General features: G+C 41.8%; 1 protein-coding gene across 1 annotated transcript in view; it reads right to left on the minus strand.

Annotated features, from left to right (window-relative positions):
- Positions 1–24,235, minus strand: part of nrxn2b (neurexin 2b) — a 1,139,450-nt gene that overhangs the window by 928,302 nt on the left and 186,913 nt on the right. Inside the window, exon 3 of the mRNA XM_034676291.1 lies at positions 4,398–4,418. Within this exon, the coding sequence (XP_034532182.1) occupies positions 4,398–4,418 (21 nt within the window). The remainder of the gene's footprint in view (positions 1–4,397; positions 4,419–24,235) is intronic.

Genomic DNA, 24,235 nt, shown 5'->3' on the forward strand with positions numbered 1-24,235 from the left:
ACAAGCACAAATTGTTCCAGGAACAAACCAAATTTGGGTTAATACCACGATGACATCGGACATTTATTTGCTTTCCTCCTTGTTTTCTCCTTCTTTTGCCTTCACGCACACACTCTGAGGAGCATTCAAGGTTTTGGTATATAATTGTGTTTTATTTCTCCTGGGCAAATAAGACCAAAATCCATAATCTAGTTTTGATGATCCAAAGTAATCTCCTCTAACTACAGGCCCTACTCAAATCCATAATCCTTTATCTGAAGCCAACATCAAACTATTTTTTACACAGGGGGGAAAGAGAAATGTTATTGCCCTCCACGGGTGAGATTAAGTGGGGGGGTCTGCGTGGCTCAGAGAGAAAAGATCATTAGCCTTGATCAGATTGATTAAGATCAGGCTGGGCAGCTCAGGACATCCGTCACCCAAACAGAGCACCAGGTCACAACATCTATCAGCCAGTCTCAGAGGCCGGGCACGCTGACCCGGGTTAGGTTTGATAGGCTTCAGTCTAGCTGTAATAAGGTTGGTTTTTCCTTTAGCCACGTTGAAAGTGATGCTCAATGTCTGCCAGATGAACAATAAGACGAAAAGCAAAAATGGCCATTTTTCAGTGTCTGCTTGAACAGTCTGCATCTTCCTGTAACAGCAATGTTTATTTATCTAGTTCATTAACATACAGTCCATTCACTATCAGCAGAAACACTACAGGTTGACATACAGTGCCTCTCTAAAACCGCTCTTTGAAGGAAAGTAATGCACAGCGTTTCAATCACAGTCCTGTATTTAGAAACAGGGTGGGTTCTACAAGATGAAGAAGCAGGAGCGCTGCTTCAGCCTTTTTGTAAACAACCAAGATGGCAGCTTCAGCCACAGGGAGGTCCACTGAAACCTCTATTGTGGATGTTTTAAAGAAACTGGATGATGTATGTTCATTAAAACAAGAACAAACAGTTGCACCTATAGTGTGCATTGGAAAGAAATGTGTTTTCTGTACTACCGGCAGGATTTAGTATCGGTTTCATTTACCAACTAGTTCCACTGGTCTGCCATGCTGTGTTATGTTACAAACTGCATTGCTCTGATTGGTTTGCTCTTACCAAAGCATGCAAATTAATGGAATACAGATCTTCTTTTTGATACAACATTTCTCTGTTCAGGACAACTTTTTGCAGGATGCAGAGTGATTTTAAATCATTAACTTAAACAAATGATTAAACTTTGTAAACTCTGATTGAGAATTCCCTCACAAAAGGTTACCAGACATGTCCAATAAAATTGATTTATTTTTTGTTTAACCTTTATTTAACCAGCTTGGTCCCATCGAAATCAAATATCTCTTTTTCAAGGGAGACAAAAATATTCAACTGCCTTTACAACAGTTGCTGCACAACAGTATAAAACTGTGTCACAGGCATACAAATGGAAAGTTGCATCTGATACATTTCGACGCAGTTTATTAACATAAATAGTGAATAAAAGAGGATCTAATACCGAGCCCTGTGGCACACCTTTGTAGATAGATATTCTATCAGAGCTTAAATGTCCTAATATGTAAATATTCACGTGTAATTTGTCCCAAAAGAACAGGGAAGCATTCACATGCTAGCATAAACATTAAACCCTGTTCATAGACATTTAGCTCTTTTAGCTAGCAAAGCCCTTGTTGAAGAGTTTCTCCATCCAAAACAATTCTTCAACAGAACATGTACAGTATGTCTTCTAACAAATCTTGCTCCAGTATCAGCCATGACTTCTTTAAATGATAAACTACTCCTGTTTGCTAACTCACTTCTTAATGACAAAGCAGAGGTCCAAACAGAGACACCTCTGGTTGAGCGTCAAATCTGACTTCATCAAGGAAAATCGGACTCAACCACGGACACCAAATTTCAGTATTAAGAAATAACCATCAGTGCTTCTCTCACAGGCACTAGATCTGTATACTGACAATGCAACATGCACAAGGGCACCTGCTAGCTTGCCTCTACCAAATAGATCCTGAGGGTTAATATGACTATAAGCCATCTCTCTCACCTCGAGACTACCACTGTGTTGCAGCTTTATTAGCCTCTCCAGGAATACAGCTGAACTCTGCAATGAGGTAAACCTATGCTTACATAATGAAACTATACATCACACATACAGTCCTCCAGGGGAAAGGACATGCTTGGCTGGTAAACTTGGCTGGGCGGTGAAAACAGGTCAGTGTCGCAGCTGCATCATCAATCGCAGCCCTACAGTGTAAGAACGAGGGCCACCGGCCACCTTCCAGGGCCACCGGCCTCTCTGGGGCTTTTAAAGTGTCTCTACATCATCAATCTCAACCAACTTCTGAACACATGGTCGCTGACAGTAATTAGACCTAATATGTTCAGAGGAAAAGTCTAAAAATAGGACAAAGGAGTGGAGTAGCGCCCAGAGGGTTTCACATGAGAGATTATGAGCCATTAAATAAATCAATGGAGCTGGCTTGTTGATACACACGAAACCGGGGAAGCAACTTCCTGTTTTTTAATTGTACGACACGGCTTCTGAGAGCACAGATTAATCCAAGCTGAAGCATTTCCAAGTTTTAAGTTCCAGTAAGCACATTGATAAAATACTGCATTCTGACCCTGGAGTATGTTTTTGAGTCATAATGAACTCCAAAGTTTTTATAAATTCTTCAAAGCTCAGGGGATCTCTTTAACCAGAGTAATGGTGCTGCTGGAGAAAGAACCTAGACCTCTGCTCAAGGAGAGGTGTTCCCCTCTCAAATTGCCGGGAGCACACATAATAAAAAGGTAGCTGGAACTACGACACACGCCCTTGCCAAGTGCACAGAACTATCCACAGAAAATACCACAAATTAGGACGAAAAGCTGTAACTGTTCAGCTGAAAGAGAAAGTAAGCAAAACTGAGATCACACAGGAACAACGGGATACGATATCTGGTGGAACACAGCCTGTACAATCACTTCAAACTACTTATTAGTGTAACTCGGGTAGTGTGATTAAAATAAATAGAAGTTCCTGGAGTCTCAGGGGAGTTTCCCATCCTCCTTCAGGTACGACTGAGTAAACCTACCTCTCCTCATCTCCTTCCTCTCTTCACTCTTCATGTTACCTTTCTCTCTCTGAGCTTCCACAGCCCTCGCTCTCCTCAACATCAGTCTGGAGGGTCCACTCAGTCGTTCAGAAATGTGTAACTGCTACCATTGATTCCTGTTCCCTACCTTCCCCCTGACATTTTCCCATCAAGGGCTTCAGTGATGCCAGCATGGGTCTCGGCAAGAGCACTCATACACACCAACAGGTACACACACATACAGTATAAGAACACGAGGCTTGCATCTCTCATGTCGGACCAAACTGAGAAAATGTCAGTATCAAAGTGTCCGGTTGGACGCACATACTGCATATCAAACAGATCCAAAAATCAGACTCAGTTCTCTGAGTTTGCTGATATCAGCGGAGTGTGCTTTTAAATTTCCAATTTACAACAAGATAAACAACTCATGCTTGGCACAAAGACTGAGAAATAAATGCAGCATTAACTTTAACAGCCTTAAAGAAAACCTGGAGCAATGGGACGTTTGTCATGGTGATTTCCCTTGCTGGTGTAGAGTGTGATAGGTAATCCATCACCTTAAACTCAGCAAGGAGGAAATGCAACTCCAAAAAATGCAAATATAGACACACACCAACAAAACTGCTCACTGCTAAAAGCAAAGAGTCAAAAAAACTTGTTTTTCTAGATCTGAGAGTCTGATTTGACAGAAGCAAACCAAGTCAAGCAGAGGATGAGCCTCTCTCTGAACACTGCAAAGTGGAGATAGGCAACAGCTTGCAGACAGACAAGCTGAGAAAGTTCTAGGCATTAAGTCTGCTACATTCAGCACTGCTTCAGGGCTAATGAGGCCCCTCAGGGGCCCCAACAGGCAGCCTTGATTCAACTTTGTTGGAGCTAGGGCACAGAGAGAAGCAGGAATCTCAAAATCACCATGTCATATCTTGTTAACTTGAACAAAACCTTGTTAGACCGGCAATTTGACACAATATCGCCAAGCTGCCTCGACATTATTCTATTTAAGAGCGTCGATATATTCCTGAGTGAAATATCTAACCATGTGCTTCAATCTTTAGAGATATACAGCGGTCAAAACAAAATCAAATTAAAACAGACAAGATAAAATAAACAAGAGATAAAACAGAGACGGTTGAAGAAGTGCATCAATCACTTTTGTCAGGTTTAAACTATAATTTAGGCCCCCTGGAAGTCACGTATAACCGCAGTCCAAACTGACAATGCCCCTCCCCAGAGGGAGGGCACACAGCATTAACAAGCAGCCAGTATCAGCATCCATGACAGCATAGAGGGAAGCCGTCAGAGGGCCTGGAGAGCAAAGCATCAGTCTTACCTTCAACAGCATACTCTTCAGCTTCAGGAGGAGGATCCGGAGGGGATGCATGAGAGAGGGAGAGAGAAAAAGAGACAAGAGGAAACTCATTAGATGTCAACTCTTCAAATAACAGTTTCCTACATTTTCCTTTAAACACAATCTTCATGAGATAAAATTCAAAATAAAAATCACCCTGAAGATCTCAGAGGCTTGGCATCAAAACAAAATGCTGCCCTGAATTTAATGTGATGTCTTTTTTTAGTTGAGTTGCTTAAAAGCTTGCAGTTGGCCTGATTATTTCACACATATATTGCTCTGTAAATGAAACTCTCAGCCATCTTACTGTATCCACACTGCCTCCCATTGGGAACAGGGGGCTTCAGTCAAAGACAATCCCCAACTGTGAGACACTGACTCTCCCACACTCCTCTCTGGCTTAATGATACAGTCGGGGGGAGTCAGAGAGATCAGGCTCCTGCAGGACGCTTTACTTGAAAAAAACCCACCCCACAGCAACAGAGGCCAATCTGTAATGCTAGAAAGTAAAACTGCAGCTGCCTGCCACTCCAGAAACCCCATGTTAGACCGATGAGGCACTAGCTGAGAATGTAAAACAGCCTCTAGCTTGGCAGGGTCTCCCCGTGGAGAGCTTGGCATTTTGATCTGCTGCTGTGGCTGCTGGGCCTTGGTCTTCATGGGACGCTGCTGTATTAAGCTGTAGCGTGGTCAATAATATTTTAATGTGACTCTGTACTGCGCTGGTTCTATGTGTTTGTCTGGTACTGCGTCTCAGTCAGTATTTACAGCTGCAGGCATTTTGTGAAACAGCAGTATACAATTTATGGAAAACTATAAGGGTCTGGCAAAGTGAAATGTGTTCCGCATTGTGGAGGGCCTGCAGGCAAATTTATTCTTTAAATAAAGTGTGCATAAGTGTGCTGGGAGCTTATAAATATATGTTGTTTTTAGCATTCAAATCTGGGGACAAATGCAGCCATGGGGCAAAAGTTTCCTGAAAGTCAGTAAGTCAACAAGTTGTCAACACCAGAAAAGTTCCTGATAATAGATTCTGCATGGGCCTCATAGTATGTCTGCTGAAGGATTCTCTGCCATCCTGAGCACAAAACAACTATAAGAGAAGAGAAATTAGTACAACCCAGAAAAAGTTTAAATAAGTAAAACAAGTAAAAACATATGCAGATAAGTGAAGACAGAATACAAATGTAAGATATATACAAATGTTATAAATGGTGTAATTACATCTAATGACATTAATATGATATAATGTGGAAAGTTATGAAGAATTGTCGTCATTGTAGAAAGTTGTCAAACCTTCATTAGCAAATGGATATACTCTATCATGTCCTACCCCTTTCTTCTGACACAGACCCATATGGTACCATTGGTTCCAGGGTACCACTAAGAACCTGTCTGAGGGCTGCTTTCTGATTTCATTACACAGTAAGGTGAGGCCTGTTTTCAGGTAGCCTTAGATGTCTATTTTCTGCCTTTATCCAAGGTGGCTTGGCCTTTTTGAAGGTGCCTTCCAGTGCTTCTTTTAGCACTTTCTAACATTGTAAAAAAAAAGGTATATTTGGTACTTTAGTGACAGTTAATAAGCAAAAACGGTTTGGTGAGGTTTGGTAAACATGGCTCAGTGTTGATTAGGAATTGTTAGTAGTTCAGTCCATAGGGACTTGGCTTGAGTCATCAGTTCAAGTCCCCGTATGGACCAAGTTTGGCAATTGGACCAGTGGCTGGGGAGGTGTTAGCTTATTTGCCTGGGCACAGCCAAGTGCCCCCAACTGTTCAGGCGGCGCTGGTTGATGGCAGCCTCCTCACTCTGACATCTCTCTATAAGTGCATGTTCATAGCATGTTTGTGCATGAGTGTATCTACTGTATAAAAAACTATGAGTGCAGCATGATCAAAGAACACCAATGTAAAACTTGAATTAATAAAGTAAAGTGGATGTCTGCGATTAAATGTTGTGACCCTCATGAGTCGGTCTCAGAATCACTTGTAGGTTAAACTAATAATCAATATCTGTATTATTATAGGCCTGAAACGCCGATCATATGTTGTGTTTAACTGTGGTGCAGCCATCCACCACTAGCTCCGGTCGATGGCCGTTGCCATAATGCTGCAATGCTCTATTACCTGGATGTAAACAAACACAGATGTACAATGGCATCTTGTAGTGCAGAGCAGTTAGTAGTGTTTTTGATCTTGAAAATAGAGATAGAGTTGTATGTAAGATGTAAGACCAAAGGCTGGGGGTTCTAGCACTGCCAACATTAGCCATCTTTCAATCTGACTCCAATTAATTTACCTGCAGACTCTGTGATCCTGTGTTTATCCATGTCACATAAGCTGGGCTCAATTATGACTCTTTCCAGGGTGCTCTATTACTTTTAAAGAAGTCGCTTCATCAGAATTTAAATGTCCATGTAAACAACTCAGAAATTTGTTGTTTCAGATCATCTCTAACTTTGACCTTTGTTTCAAACAGGAGTCAAACCCTGGTCCACTGTGTCATAGGACCCATCATACACATCACACTCCCTGCTGTGTTACCTCCCTCTGCCTCAGAATCAACATCCTAATTAGTTCATGATCACAAGGGTTGGTTTGAGTTCATCGGGACAAGATGATTGTCAGGAGTGCCCCTTTTACCATCAGACCACCATCATTAAATGTTTCAGATTAAACCTCAGCACATAGCCTGGGGTGCTTTCAAAAGAGCTAAATGGATCCAGACAAACTGACAGAAAGCTGGTCTGAATGACAGAGTGTTTGCCGGACAGAAGCACTGGAACCATGTTTGTCAGATGTAGCGGTTGTTTATATAATCACTGGCCATGACTCTGCATTTCCTCTCGTCTCATCTCTGATCATAGTCCATCATCCTCTCTTTAACTGTGCTCCCTCTTATCCCTCCAGCGCTGCAGCAAAGGCTGTTTGATGTACACTGGAGGTTGTTTATATCATCGGCGGCCATGACTCTGCCTTAAACCTCCACTTATCTCGCAACAAAGTCTCTTAATCCTTTCTTTCTTTGACGTCCATGTGTTTGTCGTGACTTTGTTTCATTTGTCCTCCAGAAAAGCAGAAAGTGCTTCTGTTGTGTTGGACAAAGTTAGATACAGGACCCAAAGCAGACTCATTTGATTCTGAAACACAGGGCTACAATCTTTTAAATGGTTTGGATGCCTGTTATTCACTTCAACACATGAAGAAAAGCACAGTCCTCAGACTCTCTTATTTATTATGAGAGATAAACGATAAGGCTGTTCCATCATGCACGATAAGAGGTGAAGAAATATTCTAAACCAAGCGGCCACCTCCGGTCGCGGGAATTGAAGCGAATGTGGAAGTGTTAAAAACTGCAGTTCATCGAGGATCCACTTGAGGCTGGCTCCGGAAGTGCCAGAAACCACATACACACAAATTCAAAGAGCCGATCTTTACAGCAGAAGTAAATATATTTACAGCCTGGTACAAAAATGAGTGTAGTCTGGATAGCTAATTTCTCTGTACAGGGGGTGAATTCTTTCTAACACAAGTGTTCAGAAGATATTAAGATTACCAGTTTTTGCCCAAATAAGGACATGGCTGACTTGACTGACTGGCTGGAACACATAGCTGTTGGCTAGGAGGCTCAAAGCCTGTCTCTTTACGTCACATTTTGACTGGTCTAGTTCAGCATTTCCAATATGGCTGCCGCCACCGATTGGCTTCAAAACAGCGCTCAGGAACAGATGAGTGACATCACGGATACTACGTCCATTATTTATACAGTTTATGGCGGGAACACTGTAGCTGTTGGCTAGGAGGCTCAAAGCCTGCCTCTTTACCTCATACCAGCTCAACAGAAGTTTGGTTGTGTTCAACATTTCCAATATGGCTGCTGCCACCGCCTGGCCTCAAAACAGTGCTTCAGAAACAGATGGGTGACGTCATGGATGCTACGTCCATTATTTATACAGTCTATGATAAAAAGAGAAAAACAAAGATAAAAAGAAGGTGGTTCTAATTTCAAGACATATATTTGTGTTGCACAAACATGCAAATAAAAAACAACTTAGAGTGCCCTCTAAAATGAAAAACATACTCTAATAAGTCCGACCTCTGATGTTTCAGTAAATAACATTCAAGCTCTCACATGGTCTGTATTTTGTTGAGGGGATATTTAACTTTCTATGATAAGAGATCATAACTCAGGAAGATAAGCAACAGGCATTGGAGGGCTGCAGTAATTGTTGTGAGTTCACACTCTGACTTTATAGGTATTCCTTCTGAACAGGCACAGTTTCACTCTGGGAATTGTTGTGTAATCTGGCCTTGGGGAAGAAATACGATTTCAGTCTCGACACTCAATGGGAAACACTCTGTCTCTTCAAGCTTGTCCCTTTTATCCTATTGATAGTTTTCCAGTAGTCTTTACCACCCATTACCTTCATCCCAGAGCTGTTTTCCATTAGGTTGTATCCCACATTGCCTCAGGCTTTTAGCTCCACTGGGATTCCAGTCTCTGCAATGTACTTTGTGATTCACACTGGTGAGTAAAGATTGTTTTTCAGGGAAGAGCACTCATCAGCTTTACTACATATATGTCATGCCAGGGTGCAAAAACAGAGCCCGGTGGTGAAGCTGAGGAGCCTTTCTTGGATAAAAGAGACACACATACTCTTTCTTCCACCCAATCTATGAGTAAACAAATCTAAAAGGTTGAAATGCACACACACAGAGGTACATTTGACATCCAGTTTAATGTGACATTTCTCTAATGTACCCTGCAATAAGTGTGCAATACCTCCAGCAGTGGAAGTCAAATTAATCAAGGAGAGGATGGCAAGGTAAAAAAAAAAAAGGAGCAGGAATCAGATGTGGGCGGCAATAAAAATAAATAGCATGAATTCCAAAGTAAAATTCAGACGTAGTAAGAAGAAGTGGAGAAGCTGGATTTCTCCACCAGTGAATCCCTGAGGGCTTTGGAGGCAAATGAGAGACTTTTCAGACCTAATCCTCACCGAGCTAACTAAAGGATTTACAGAGAGGAGAAAAGCATGCCTGCATTAAGAGACAACCTCTTTCTCTATCACCATCCTCCAGTTCCCTTACACATGAAGAAAGCTGCATAATTATCTGTTGGTAGGATAAAAACAGGACAATGAATCAGCGTAAAGTCACACTGCAAAGCATGCATCTAGACGTATGGATGCAGCGACACAATCAGCATTACGTCAGCATGATTGCAAAAACATCACACATTAGCTTTACCATTAAAATTACCTCTGGATTATGTTAAAAAATGTATATACGATTAAACACTGACTCATTTGTAACCTATGAAATCAACCTCTGTGTGTCCTGAGGAAATCTGTTGTTTTTTATTCCTGACTCATCTTTCCTTCACAGAATAATCTTCTCATTACAGATAAAAAGGGCTAAAGCACAGCAAGGCCTCACAGAGGGAGTTCAAGCTCGACATCACAGGCAGCATGAAAATGACCACATGGTCTGCATGTGCGTCTCCAGCTGAGCGCCGGCACCAAAAAGATAGAAACATGAATCACTGGCACGCCACAACACACTTTTACTAAATAAACCAGCCACAGACAGGTCAGGAGAAGGGAGGGTGTGGTTGTTTTGATGTGTTTTCTTTAACCCTTTTGCAGTTTTAACAAGAGTCATTCACAAGCTCTCTCTTTCATTTCACATAAGAACACAACTGGACGCTGGATAACCTGAAATGTCACTCTAAAGTTGGTTTAAATGACAGAACACAGTGTAATGAACACAGTAATATTTAGTGATGGCTGATTAACTGCAAGGCTAGTAGTAACACTATTTATCTTGAGGGCATCTATGCTGCTATAGTTACAATGTCAACTGGAATTTTTTTTCTCATCAATCGCAATTTAATACTATTTAAGACAGAGATATTTACCTGTACTCATCAGGTGAATGTAGCTTACATTAAAGGTACAGTGGGGACTTTTAGCAGGACAGAATTTGTAGAAATTAAATACAATATTCACAAGTGTTTTGTAGTTAATAATAATAATAATAATAATACATTTTATTTTGGGCGCCTTTCAGATCACCCAAGGTCACCTTACAGATCATAAAAGCATACATCATTAAAACATCATAAAAACAAACAAGCAAACAAACAAAAAGTAATAAATAAAAACTAAAAACTAGTGAGGTGCAGAGAGTCCAGTTTAGAGTGAATATGCCAGTTTGAACAGGTGAGTTTTGAGTTGGGATTTGAATGATGTTATGGAGTCCGACTGTCTTATGTGTGGGGGGAGGGAGTTCCAGAGTCTGGGTGCTGAGCAGCTGAAGGCTCGGGCACCCATGGTACTGAGGCGTGATGGTGGAATTGTTAATAGTCCAGCAGAGGTTGAGCGGAGGGAGCGGGAGGGAGTGTATTCATGAAGGAGGTCGCGGAGGTAAGTGGGGGCCAGGTTATGAAGAGCTTTGTAGGTGAGGAGAAGGTTTTTGTAATGGATGCTGTATGGGACAGGGAGCCAGTGAAGTTGGATGAGAACAGGAGTGATGTGGTCAGATGATTTGGTGCGGGTGATGATCTGGGCGGCCGAGTTCTGAATGAGTTGCAGTCTGTTGATGAGTTTGGTGGGGAGTCCGGTGAGGAGGGCGTTGCAGTAATCGATACGGGAAGTGACAAATTAATGAACCAGGATTTCGGTGCTGGATTGGGACAGTGAGGGGCGGAGTCTGGAGATGTTGCGGAGGTGGAAGAATGCAGTCCGGGTGATGTTTTGAATGTGTGGTGCGAATGAGAGAGTGCTGTCCAGAATGACGCCGAGGCTCTTCACTTGAGGGGAGAAGGGTACAGGGAATCCGTCGATGATGATGGGTGGGGCTGGGGTGTGTTGAGATTTGGTGAGGGTGGATTTGGAGCCGATGAGCAGGGCCTCGGTTTTATTCCCATTGAGTTTCAGAAAGTTCCTGCTCATCCAGCTCCGGATGTCTGCAAGGCAGGTGATGAGGGAGGCGGGAGGAATGGCAGCGGTGGGTTTGGAGGAGATGTAGACCTGAGTATCATCGGCGTAACAGTGGAAATGGACCCCATGGTGGAAGGGGGTAAATAATAAAAAGGAGCGGACCCAAAACTGACCCTTAGGGTTCAAACTTCTAGATATAAAACAGGGAGTGACAGCAAGATTGAAACACGCCAGGTTGCACGCCACTATCTACAGAGTGGCATGCTGGTATAGAGAACGGCAGCTGCCGCTAGCCACAAGGTTGCTAATGCTTATGTAACAGACTGTCCAGTGTTTGTCAAAAATCAAAAAACGTCCAGATCGGCTCCGATCCAATAGGTGAGGTCGGGATTGGGACATTCCTACTTTAAATGGTAAAAACGTGACAAATGGAGGACCATACTTGGTATGCATCACGGGAGCTTTGTGTCCTCAATGGCCACAGTCGCATCTGGAATGTTACCAATGGGAGGGGTGAGTAAGGGAGCGTGTTGATCTAGAATCTGATTTCTACACACAGAACCTTTAAGTCTGATGAGTTATTGTTTACCAGAATAAGACAAAAGTACTTCCTTAGTTTAGTTTTTGCAGTGTATTCATCATTTTCATGGAACAAACATGAACTGAGTATGCATCCACAGCAATGACTTTATCCAACTAACCTCTTTTTCTCTTTGTTGTCAGATACTAAGCAGTCCAACCTTACTGTGACTAAAACTGGGACACTTATTGGACCAAGCAATGAGTACATGATACAATATGTAAGTTACACCAATGTGTAGCTCATTTTTTGCAGGTGTTTTACTTTTTCATTAAAAACACAACATATACCTGGTGAAATTATAGAATGTTAGACCCAACACCCTTCCAGAAATAAGGCCACATAGCATCCGTCATCCAGCATAACTGAGTTATACAATTTGTGTTATATCTCCAGAATAAAAAGATAAGACTAAAAAAGTTAATGTCTTATCATTTGTTTTCGTGGTTAAGGATTTTAATAATACAGTGTACATCATGAACTATTCAGCTGATGCTGCTAAAAATGTCTGTATTCCTTAAAATACTGCACAATCTGCACAAGTGTACCATGTTTCATGCTCTTAAGAAAAGGAGAGCATCATTTTACTATTTAACATGGATTTATGGCTTTTAGGACCAAATGTGCAAAGTATAGAAAAGTAAAAATGTACTGTCAGATGACCTGAGGACAGTCTTTCTGCATAAAGTACTACTTTTTCATGAATTCTATCTTGTGCTAATCCTGGCTATAAATCACCTGGATTTAACCCGTACACTGTTTTAATAATACATGCTTCCATCTGCTCTCTGGCTGCAGTTTCCTCCACCAGTATGTCATAGCTCAAGTGTTGCATGGAGAAATGAGGTCCCGAAAGTGAACAGCCAAGAAAAAGAACTATACACAATGTCTGGGTTTCACAATGGACTCATGGAAACATTACATTCAAACCATCATACAACACTGTCTCCGTCTTTTAAGGACTCCAGATGTAATGGAATATTTGGGAAGTCAGATATTTTAGGCGGCAGAGTGTCACTCAGATTTCAAAAGGCAAGAGGGATGAGAGAAAGCCCTTTCCATCTAAGGCTAACTGACGGGACTTCAGTGAGGCACAGAGGAAAAGAAAAGACAACATTAGTGAAAAGACGGGAGAGGAAGTACTGACAAGACAGTCGGATAGATAGAAACATGCACACACACACACACACCCTTTCCCTCCCTCTTTACATTCTAATCAGGCAGAGGCTTTGTCCTGAACTCTCCCACATTGTCAGAAACTTTCTCTCTGAGTGACAAGCTAATCCGCGAGACATGGCCTTTGCAGATTCCACACCAAATCTCGACAGCGAAACAGAAAACTTCCGCCTGACAAATGGGCAAATGTGGTTGAGGCTTTCTAATCCCGATAAAGAAAAAATAAACAAATTGACTGATTTATCTGGCAGCAACACATCATCTACAGTATTTCCCATTTAATGCAGGATGCCAGGGAAAAGAGAGGAATGGGGTCAAATGGAACGGATTAGAGAGATGCAACCTTCTGTGTATAGGTTCTACTTCGCCGAGCAGTGAGAGCTGTTTTCCACTGCAGGTGAAGTCAAATAACTTCAGCTACAAACATATTTGAAGAAGCTGTGTGCACCACCTGTTCCAGAGTAATGTGAACAAAACTGAGTCAACAATAAAGCAGAACAATCTTCAGGGCCCCTTAAGTCCCATAACGTGACCATAGTTATCTTTAGCACACTTCATGTGTTTGTAATTTGCTTTCTTGAGTGTGTGAACACTATTTAGAGTGTATTTTTCTGATTGTAACTCTGGGACTGGTAATTAGGGATGGGCAATGATTTAAGAATATTCAAATATTTGTTCACTGATTAAAAATGTAATATTTTCTCATTTGAAAAGTACAATTTTTTATCATTTTTACCAGTGTCTATATATTGTAATACAGTGTTCCCGCCACACGGTTGCTATAGAGTGTATTAAAACTGTTTACTAAGCGTATTAGCAAACAGAAGAAGAAGAATGCTAACTGCATTAAATAGCAAAAGAAAACGACAGTCGCAGCGGTTTTCTCTGTTTCTGAATCTCACACTGACTACTCACATCTTTCCAGAGACTGAGCATAGCTGTAAAATGTTAACACACACGCCACGCCACGTCACAGAAACACTGACATAAAGATCAAGACAGACGCTGTCAGTGCCCGCTACCAGCAGCACCTCGTCCTGCTGCTGGTTATCCAGACTGCCACACAAACAGGCTGTTAATTCAATTCAATTCAACACCTTTATTTATTCTGAAAAGGCATTGAGGTTTCCCTCATTTCCAATGTCGTCGAGATCACAGGCACATTAGAAACAACAAACACACAATCATTCACAAAATAATATCTTAATTAAAACAGATACAGTTTGAGACACAGTGGTCTGAGATCAAAGTCTTAAATTCTGCAAAAGAGGGAATGGATGTCAGCTTTAAAGTCTGTTGGAGGGTATTCCATGATTTCGGGGCATCAATGGAGAATGCTGATCGACCCAGTTCAGTGTTAACTCAGGGGACTTTCAAAATGAGCCAATCAGAAGAGTGAGTCCCGTGGGATACATAATTCCATTCCAACTAATGGGACAGGTGTGTCTGTGTAATCGTTGAATAGTATTTTGGCTTGAACTGCCCATCCCTACTGGTAATAGGTGTAATATATGTAAGCGCCCTCTGCAGAGTTGAGGGTTGCGCCCATGTTGTGTTAATATGTTACAAGCTCTACTTAGAAGTACGTCATCTTTCTTGGTGAATGAGTTATTTATCTGTGTGGTATGTTCTGTCTTACAGAACCTCCATATTTAATATCAAACACTTGACTGGTGATACTGTGACTGAATATGTAATGCTTCACTAGCTAGCTACAACATTAGCCTCTTATTAGTTTATTATTACTTCAAAGGTAGCTGTATCAGACCTAATATGCTTCTGTTGTGTTGGAGCCTAAAGTAAATGTTTAGACAGTCCATTACTCATAGCAAGAGAGAGCATACACAGAAGCACAAGTAAATAACTGCACTTCGGGCACGCTTTAGGTAAGATACCGATTGTGCAATCAGTGTTGATGTGTATGGTCCAAAATGAATGCTTGACTTTTCTTTTAATTGCGTACTATTTGCAAAATGTAGTCAAGCCACTGAGGCCTCTTCCTGCTGTGTCGCCATGATGGAAAATCATCTAACATGACGAGTCAAAAGCAAGCTGCAACCAGTGCAGTTCATCGAGGATCCGCTTGAGGCTGGCTGCAGAAACACCGGAAACCACATACACACCCATTCAAAGAATATGATCTTTGCAGCAGAAATAAACATGTTTACAGCCTGGTACAAAAAATGGCTTGGGTCTACGTAGCTAATTTCTCACACACGGTAAGGGGGGTGAATTTGTTTCTAATGCGCCAGTTCAGAAGATATTAAGATTACGAGTTTTGCCCATATAAGGACATGGCTGACTGGACTGACAGGCGGGAACATGTAGCTGTTGGCGAGGAGGCTCAAACCCCGCCTCTTTACGTCACACTAAGTTTAGTTGAGTTCAACATTTCAAATGTGGCTCCCGCCGATGATTGGCTCAGGAACAGATGGGTGACATCACAGATACTACGTCCGTTATTTATAGTCTATGATTAAAAGCAATTATTTCAAATCAAATTTAAAAATAGTGCTTTGAGTTTGAGCTACCACCCAGAGGTTAGGCATACAAATACAGCTAATCAGATTGATGGATGTGGCCAACTGCTACCAAAAGCCGGTAGAGCACTACACAGACCAGTGGATGAAACGAAATCAAAGTAGTTAACTGCAGCATTCACTAAATGGATGGCAATGGCAATTAATCATAATTAAGTGTTTAAATTCTGTGATTAATCCAGAATTAAATGTGTCATTTTACAGCCCTGATGACGACGCCTCCTGTGTGGAAGTTTGACGCTCTCATCTGTATGTAAGTGTGAGTTTTGTCAAGCTCTACATTCATCACTGTTCAATCAGTAAAGTGTTGTATTTGTGTGTATGTGAGTGAATCTCTTTGCAGTTCATTTAGCCTCTGAGGGAACCTGGGGCAGCTCCACAGAGAAGCTAATGTTTAAGCTTTGATTCATTTGTTAGAGGTTAGCCATGAACCGGAGAAGAAGTGATTAGCCCTTGGTCCAAATTATCCAGTGTATTGATGATTTAAATCACACAGTGATGGATGTTTAGAAACATGTTCACCATATTCTGTAGAACCTCCTCACCTGTAACCGTCTATCAGAAGTAGCGTGGTGATAAATATCTGAATGCCGCCCTCTGTATCTAACAGTTCTGTCTTTTCTCAAAGATGGTAAAGGAGATCGTTCAGCCAAGGCAGAGATGTGAGTGCTGTCACCACAAATTCCTTATAGAGACTGTCATGCCAATCTATAGTACAGCTGTAGTGTGTCAGACTTTAAAGTCGTGTCAACTCAAACGGGGATGAGTCACAAAGCAAAAAGAGGTTTCAGACGGAGGTCAGTCGGAGGTAATACCTGGAGGAATGAATGGAGGTGTAGCTCGGCTGCCAATGTCATCAAAGCATTCAGAGTTTAAGTTCCAGGATGAAGACAAACATTGGGTGACTGAAATAAAGTCACGCAGGGAGCTTTCAACCAGGAGCAGTTCAGATGAAAGTAAAGAAATATAAAGTCTTTTTGAATTTGTGCAACATACATTTAAACTAGGGATGTCAACAATTAATCGAGTATGGATTAATTGATTGTTAAGAACTCACTCAAACAAATTTTTTTGTTTCAATTTTCTATCACATGAACAAACATCATGTTGTCTTATATTTGGTTCAGCTATCAGGGAGGTGTTTTAAGTTTAAAGCATGTTTGGATGTGAATCAGCTGACTGAAGGTGTTGCTCACAGCAGAGACGCTCAGCTGGGGGCTGCAGCTGAGTGACAGGTCTCCATGAGCGCTTTTTTCCTACACCGCCGGACTGATTATGACTCGGTTGTACTCCCAGGTGACACCTGACTGCATGTTTATTTTTCTCAATAAGAACAAGTAGACAGAAAACTGGACACTGTGAGTCTGAAGTATGTTTCTGTTCAGTTCCCTTGTTGAAGTCTGAGCCTTCACTTTTATGACTGTATGTCTGTGTAGATTATGAACCTGCTCCACATGTTGATATTCAACGTGTTTAACATTTTGAACACCTCAATACAATCCGTAGATATTCAATACTGTCAGTTATATACATTGTGTTGTGAAGGAAAATTTGATTCAGGGGGAAAATGCATTTGGCATTGTTTTTGACGGAAAACGTTTACATTATTTTTAATGATTAATCGATAATTGATCGTTATCATTTCCAAAGATCAATCACGGAAAACACTTGAAATTCACATCCCTAATTTAAAGTAAACCCAATCATTTAAGTCATTTTGAAGACCAAGTGAGACGAGCGGGACTGGAGCCGTACAACAGCACAGCATTTGGATTATTTTTGCCTTTTTTTCATGTGAGAACAGCAATGATGAGTTTCAGCAGGGGAGAGCAAAACAGAGCTGATTCCAAACAGTTCAAATGAGACACGGGCTAATTAGGAGGAGATGATAACTCGTCTAATAGGAGCCGACTGGGGAGAGCGAGAAGAGAGAGGGGAGGCAGGAAAAAGACTGTAACTGAAGACAAATTGTTGATGTTTAAAAAGATATGAGTGCACAGGGGTGGGGGAGCTATCAGAAACATGAGATTATACAATCTAATCTGCTCTGTGAAGAGCAGCAATAAAAAGGGCCCTGTGAGGTCAAACTCTGCGGGTAATGCCACAAAGGGAAGCTAAATGAAAAGACGAGGATGCTACTGTTAGGTTTTTGAAGGTGACTTGTTTCATATAGATTTGTGTGAGGGGATTGACAAGCAGAGAGAAACATAACACAGCTATGATATTAGTGAAGGGAATGTTGAAGTATGATAAAACTCAATTCTGATTCAATCAAATCAAGGCTGCATGTTTGTTTGTGATGGATTATCTGTCTCTACATTGAAGACTGTCCAAACTGTTTTTCACAAAACACGAGGATGAATGGAGGCAAACTGTTTCCTCTGAAGGTAATAAAAAGAGCTCTGATATCTCAAACCTGTCCGACTGTGTGGAGACAAGTGGGAGTTAAATACTGATAAAAACCACAAGGATGGGGAAAATGCTCCTGAGCTTTAAAGCGCATTTTCAATGTTAACAACTCGGCACAGAATGAACACTTCATTCAGGAGAATATGACAGGTACTTCATGATTCACTCAGCCTCTTTGAGTGAGTTTGTGCGGCCAGATGAGTGTCTTTCACTAATCAAGCGTTGACCTGGCTTGACTCCCTTCCTGTCCATTAGGGCTCTCCAGCCTAGCAGACTTAATGACATTTGATTTTCAATTGGGCTCATTTTTCACCGCATTTAACCTTGATTTTTTAAACTCCATTGAAGTTTGGGTTAATATCAGTCACGTGCCACTGCAATTAATATCTCAAGTTATGAATGGAGCTCTGAAATATAGCTCCAATGTTTATTCTACTCCGTATATAGAACAAAAATTGCATACAAAAATTCTAAAAATTGACTTAAATTAAAGTTCCAATTCGGTTGATTTTGGTGCCCCCTGTGGACAAAGTCATACCTCATCTCTTTATCAGTTTTGTCCAAGCAGCAACCTCCGTCCGCGAGAATTGGAGTGTTAAAAACTGCAGTTTCTTGAGTGTCCATTTGAGGCTTGCTCCTGAAGTACCGGAAACCACATACACACCAATTCAAAAAGCCGATCTTTACAGCAGAAATAACCATGTTTACAGCCTGGTACAGGAAACAAGCGTAGCCTGAATAGCTCATTTCTCTTTAGGCACCATAGACTGTATAAATAATGGACTAAGTATCTGTGATGTCACCCATCTGTTCCTGAGCGCTGTTTTGAAGCCGATCGGCGGCGGCAGCCATATTTGAAATGCTGAGCTCATCCAAAAGAGTGTGACGTAAAAAGGTGGACTTTGAGCCTCCTAGCCAACAGCTACAGTGTTCCCGCCTGTCAGTCAAGTCAGTCATGTCCTTATTTGGGCAAAACTTGTAATCTTAATATCTTCTGAACCGTTGCGTTAGAAAAAATGTCACCCCCTGTACAATGTGTGCCGATAGAGACATTAGCTACGTAGACCCAAGCCGTTTTTTGAACCAGGCTGTAAACATGTTTATTTCTGCTGTAAAGATCGTCTCTTTTGAATGGGTGTGTATGTGGGTTCTGGTGTTTCTGCAGCCAGCCTCAAGTGGATTCTCAATGAACTACAGTTTATAACACTACCGCATGGGCTTCATATTTTGAGACTGGAGGTTGCCGCTTAATCGGCACACACTGTACAGGGGGTGAATTTTAAGATTAAGATACAAGTTTCCCATTATGAAGCAGACATGATTGACTGGCGGGAACACTGTAGCTGTTAGCAAGGAGGCTCAAAGCCTGCCTCTTTACCTCACACGACCTCGACAGAAGTTATGTTGAGTTCAGCAGTTCCAATATGGCTGCCACCGCTGATCTGCTTAAAAGCAGTGCTTCAGAAACAGATGGGTTACATCACGGATACTATGTCCATTATTTATACAGTCTGTGGTTTTGTCCTCTACATTTGAAAATAAGATTTTTTTTAAATGTTTTAAATCTGAATCTGCTTTCTTGAAAAACTGAATTGTATAACTCATCAAAAATCTCTCCCAGTGGAAAAAAAGAAACAAAGGATGTTGCTGCAGCACGCTGTTTATCACTTCTACTGCCGCCTGCCCCCCGCCAGTGTTCTCAAACATCCAAAATAACTATATAGAAACAGTCTGTCTTTATGTGGACGATCTGCTTTGCTTTCATAGCTCATACTGAGGCAACATTATTAATTTACGTCTGTTTTGTAACCAGCAGGAGCTTTAAATGAAACATCATTATCCTCATCCATCAGTGGTGTCACTGTCGATACATTCACAGGTCATATTATGCAAAAAGTTCAGTTGTGCATTCCCTACATTTCCCAGAATGCCTAAAAAACTCAGAGAAAGCTGCAGGTTGTATGTGTAGGGGGGGTGACGAGCAACAGTGGAGCATATTAACTTTCATCCAGGGAAGTAAAAGTGAGCAGTGCGCCGCAGCATCCAAACAAAGCATGCAGAGCATTCTGGTCTATTAACGCTGCTGTCAGTGGGATACTCCTGCTTCTTCTCCAGCACAATGACTGTCTCTCTGTGTGAACGCTCAACACTGATGTAAAATGGCAGCTCTCGTTAGATGTAGCCAGCCTTTTTCTCTTCGATTACCAGGGACTGAAACTCAAACCTGATGTTTGCTGGTGGCATCTCAGAAATGTGGAAATTCATCCTGCACTGAAAATACACCGGAGGATCCTTGACGTGGCATCCTATCTTTATATACATGTTTGATATGTAAAGAAAAGGCATACACAATGAGTAAACATGTATATTACTACTGGGAATAAATAAAAGCAGCATTTCCTCTTCTTCTACACATGTCTGACTTCATCCAAACATTTCAAATGAGTACTTGTACTCCAACTAATCCCTGCTCAAGGTGACCTAAAAAGATATTTTTGTTTCCTCTGCTCCTGAAATCTCCGACTATGATCACAAACTAATCAAAAGACGGAAAGAGATCATGTTTCTTTGTCCCTCACAATCAAATCCTCTGTCAGATTATTTTTTTCCAAAGAACAAAACAAAGGTTAGATTAGATTAAAAATACACAAACATGCGAGGTTGTGTTCAGAACAGTTTTGTGTTCTGAACACAGCATTCCGTTTACTACAGGATGTAATATTCTTTATACTGAGGGTACTTTATGTTCTCTGCAGTGTTCCCTCAATAGATGAGAAGAAGGCTGATGGTGTACCGCGTGTGGAGTTCATGTAGTGCATGTGGAGTATGTGCTGAATGAAATATCTACATCCAACTGTGCAAGAACGGATATCAGACGTGATGAAAAATGATCCAGAGCTATAGGGAACTTGAATAAATCTGCACTTAACATTCAATATATTCTGTACATCCAGTGCAGACCAATAGTTCACTTTATGTTCTTAAATGACTTAAAGCTTCTGGAAATGTAAATGGAATATTTAAAAATCACATACAATATAAAAATCTAATATGTAATCAAGCTTCAACAACAATCTGAGTGTAAATAAACATTCATGACTCTGTTCAAAAACATCTTATTTTACAGGTCAGAGCATTTATCAGGACTGTGTGGGCGTGGCCTAACTCTTTGATTGACAGGTCAAGAGAGAGTTCACAGCCTGCATGTTTGAGCCGTCTGACTCTTAATCTAAAGACATCAAAACTCCAGAATCTGAAAATGATTCATTTACAATGGTCTCTGAGTGCTGAGTCACAAAATACTTCAGAATCAGGACTTCTATCATTTATTAGTTTTATCACTCCGTAGTCTCCGGGGCATTGCGGCTCTGAGAGTCGATGCTTTATAGTGAATCAGAAGAGCCGGCTCACATCAAGAGAGAGCCGGTTCCCGTTTTTTTCCTTTCGCTGCTTAGCTCTCACAGTGCTCAGCCCCAGCTCTGCTCACAGCAGAACTTTGTTTTGATTGGTCAGCATGGCGGCCGTGCGGCCAATCATATGTGAGGATATAGGATACAGGTGATGGAGGGGAGGCTGTGTATCCTGGCTTCATCTGTTCCTTCAGAGAGAGTCTTCTTGAAGACCGGGCAAATACTCACTGAGAGGAGAAATCTGATCAGCCCATCCAAACAGAGGCATCTGATTTTTCTCAATGCCAACCTGAGGACATTAATAATGTTTGCTTGAGTTTGGTTCTGGTTCTGTTTGCTTGAGTTTGGTTCTGGTTCTGGTTATGTTTGCTTGAGTTGGTTCTGTTTCTGTTTACCTGAGTTGGTTCTGGTTCTGTTTGCTTGAGTTTGGTTCTGGTTTTGGTTCAGTTTGCTTGAGTTCAGTTCTGGTTCGGTTCTGGTTCAAGTCTTGTTTGGTTCTGGTTCGGTTCTGGTTCGGTTCTGGTTCGGTTCTGGTATGGTTCTGGTTCGGTTCTGGTTCAGTTCTTGTAGGGTTCTGGTTCGGTTCTGGTTTGGTTCTGGTTCGGTTCTGGTTCAGTTCTGGTACGGTTCTGGTTCGGTTTTGGTTCCGGTCTGGTTCGGTTCCGGTTTGGTTCTGGTTCAAGTCTGGTTCGGTTCTGGTACGGTTCTGGTATGGTTCTGGTATGGTTCTGGTATGGTTCTGGTATGGTTCTGGTTCGGTTCTGGTTCAGTTCTAGTATGGTTCTGGTTCGGTTCTGGTTCAGTTCTGGTACGGTTCTGGTTCGGTTCTTGTTCAGTTCTTGTTCAAGTCTGGTCCGGTTCTGGTCCGGTTCTGGTACTGTTCTGGTACGGTTCTGGTATGGTTCTGGTTCGGTTCTGGTATGGTTCTGGTATGGTTCTGGTTCGGTTCTGTTTCGGTTCTGCTTCAGTTCTGGTACGGTTCTGGTTCGGGTCTGGTTCGGGTCTGGTTCTGGTTCTGGTTCAGTTCTGGTTGGGTTCTGGTTCAGTTCTGGTTGAGTTTGATTCTGGTTCTGTTTGCATGAGTTTGGTTCTGGTTCTGTATGCTTAAATTTAGTTCTGGTTCTAAACCTAACCCTAATCCTAACCCTAATCACAACCCTAACCCCAACCCTAATCACAACCCTTACCCTAACCCTAACCCTTATCACAACCCTAACCCTTATGACAACCCTAACCCTAATAACAACCCTAACCCTAACCCTAATCACAACCCTTACCCTAACCCTAACCCTAATCACAACCCTAACCCTAATCACAACCCTAACCCTAACCCTAATCACAACCCTAACCCTAATCACAACCCTTACCCTAACCCTAATCACAACCCTAACCCTAATCAAAACCCTAACCCTAATCACAACCCTAACCCTAACCCTAACCACAACCCTAACCCTAATCACAACCCTAACCCTAACCCTAATCACAACCCTAACCCTAACCCCAACCCTAATCACAACCCTAACCCTGATCACAACCCTAACCCTAATCACAACCCTAACCCTAATCAAAACCCTAACCCTAACCACAACCCTAACCCTAACCACAACCCTAACCCTAATCACAACCCTAACCCTAATCAAAACCCTAACCCTGATCACAACCCTAACCCTAATCAAAACCCTAACCCTGATCACAACCCTAACCCTAATCACAACCCTAACCCTAATCAAAACCCTAACCCTAACCACAACCCTAATCACAACCCTAACCCTGATCACAACCCTAACCCTAATCACAACCCTAACCCTAACCACAACCCTAACCCTAATCACAACCCTAACCCTAACCCTAATCACAACCCCAACCCAAACCTAATCACAACCCTAACCCTAATCACAACCCTAACCCTAATTAAAACCCTAACCCTAATCACAACCCTAACCATAACCCTAATCACAACCCTAACCCTAATCACAACCCCAACCCTAACCCTAATCACAACCCTAACCCTAATCACAACCCTAACCCTAATTAAAACCCTAACCCTAATCACAACCCTAACCATAACCCTAATCACAACCCTAACCCTAACCCTAATCACAACCCTAACCCTAACCCCAACCCTAACCCTAATCACAAACCTAACCCTAACCCTAATCAAAACCCTAATCCTAACCCTAATCATCTTCTAACCCTAGGATCAGGGTAAGAATGGTTTTGTAAAATAATAAATGCACAAAATTGGTATAAGTCTTCTCATAAAAACACAGTACGTAAAAGGGTTTTCAACACAAACCATTAGTTTTTGCAAAATTAAGGTAAAATATACGGCTACACCCTACCCTAATCACAACCCTAACCCTAACCACAACCCTAACCCTAATCACAACCCTAACCCTAACCCTAATCACAACCCCAACCCAAACCTAATCACAACCCTAACCCTAATCACAACCCTAACCCTAATTAAAACCCTAACCCTAATCACAACCCTAACCCTAACCCTAATCACAACCCTAACCCTAATCACAACCCCAACCCTAACCCTAATCACAACCATAACCCTAATCACAACCCTAACCCTAATCACAACCCCAACCCTAACCCTAATCACAACCCTAACCCTAATCACAACCCTAACCCTAATCACAACCCTAACCCTAACCACAACCCTAACCCTAATCACAACCCTAACCCTAACCCTAATCACAACCCCAACCCAAACCTAATCACAACCCTAACCCTAATCACAACCCTAACCCTA

This window comes from Notolabrus celidotus, chromosome 23 (assembly GCF_009762535.1).
Source record: "Notolabrus celidotus isolate fNotCel1 chromosome 23, fNotCel1.pri, whole genome shotgun sequence".
NCBI classification, from domain to species: Eukaryota; Metazoa; Chordata; class Actinopteri; order Labriformes; family Labridae; genus Notolabrus; species Notolabrus celidotus.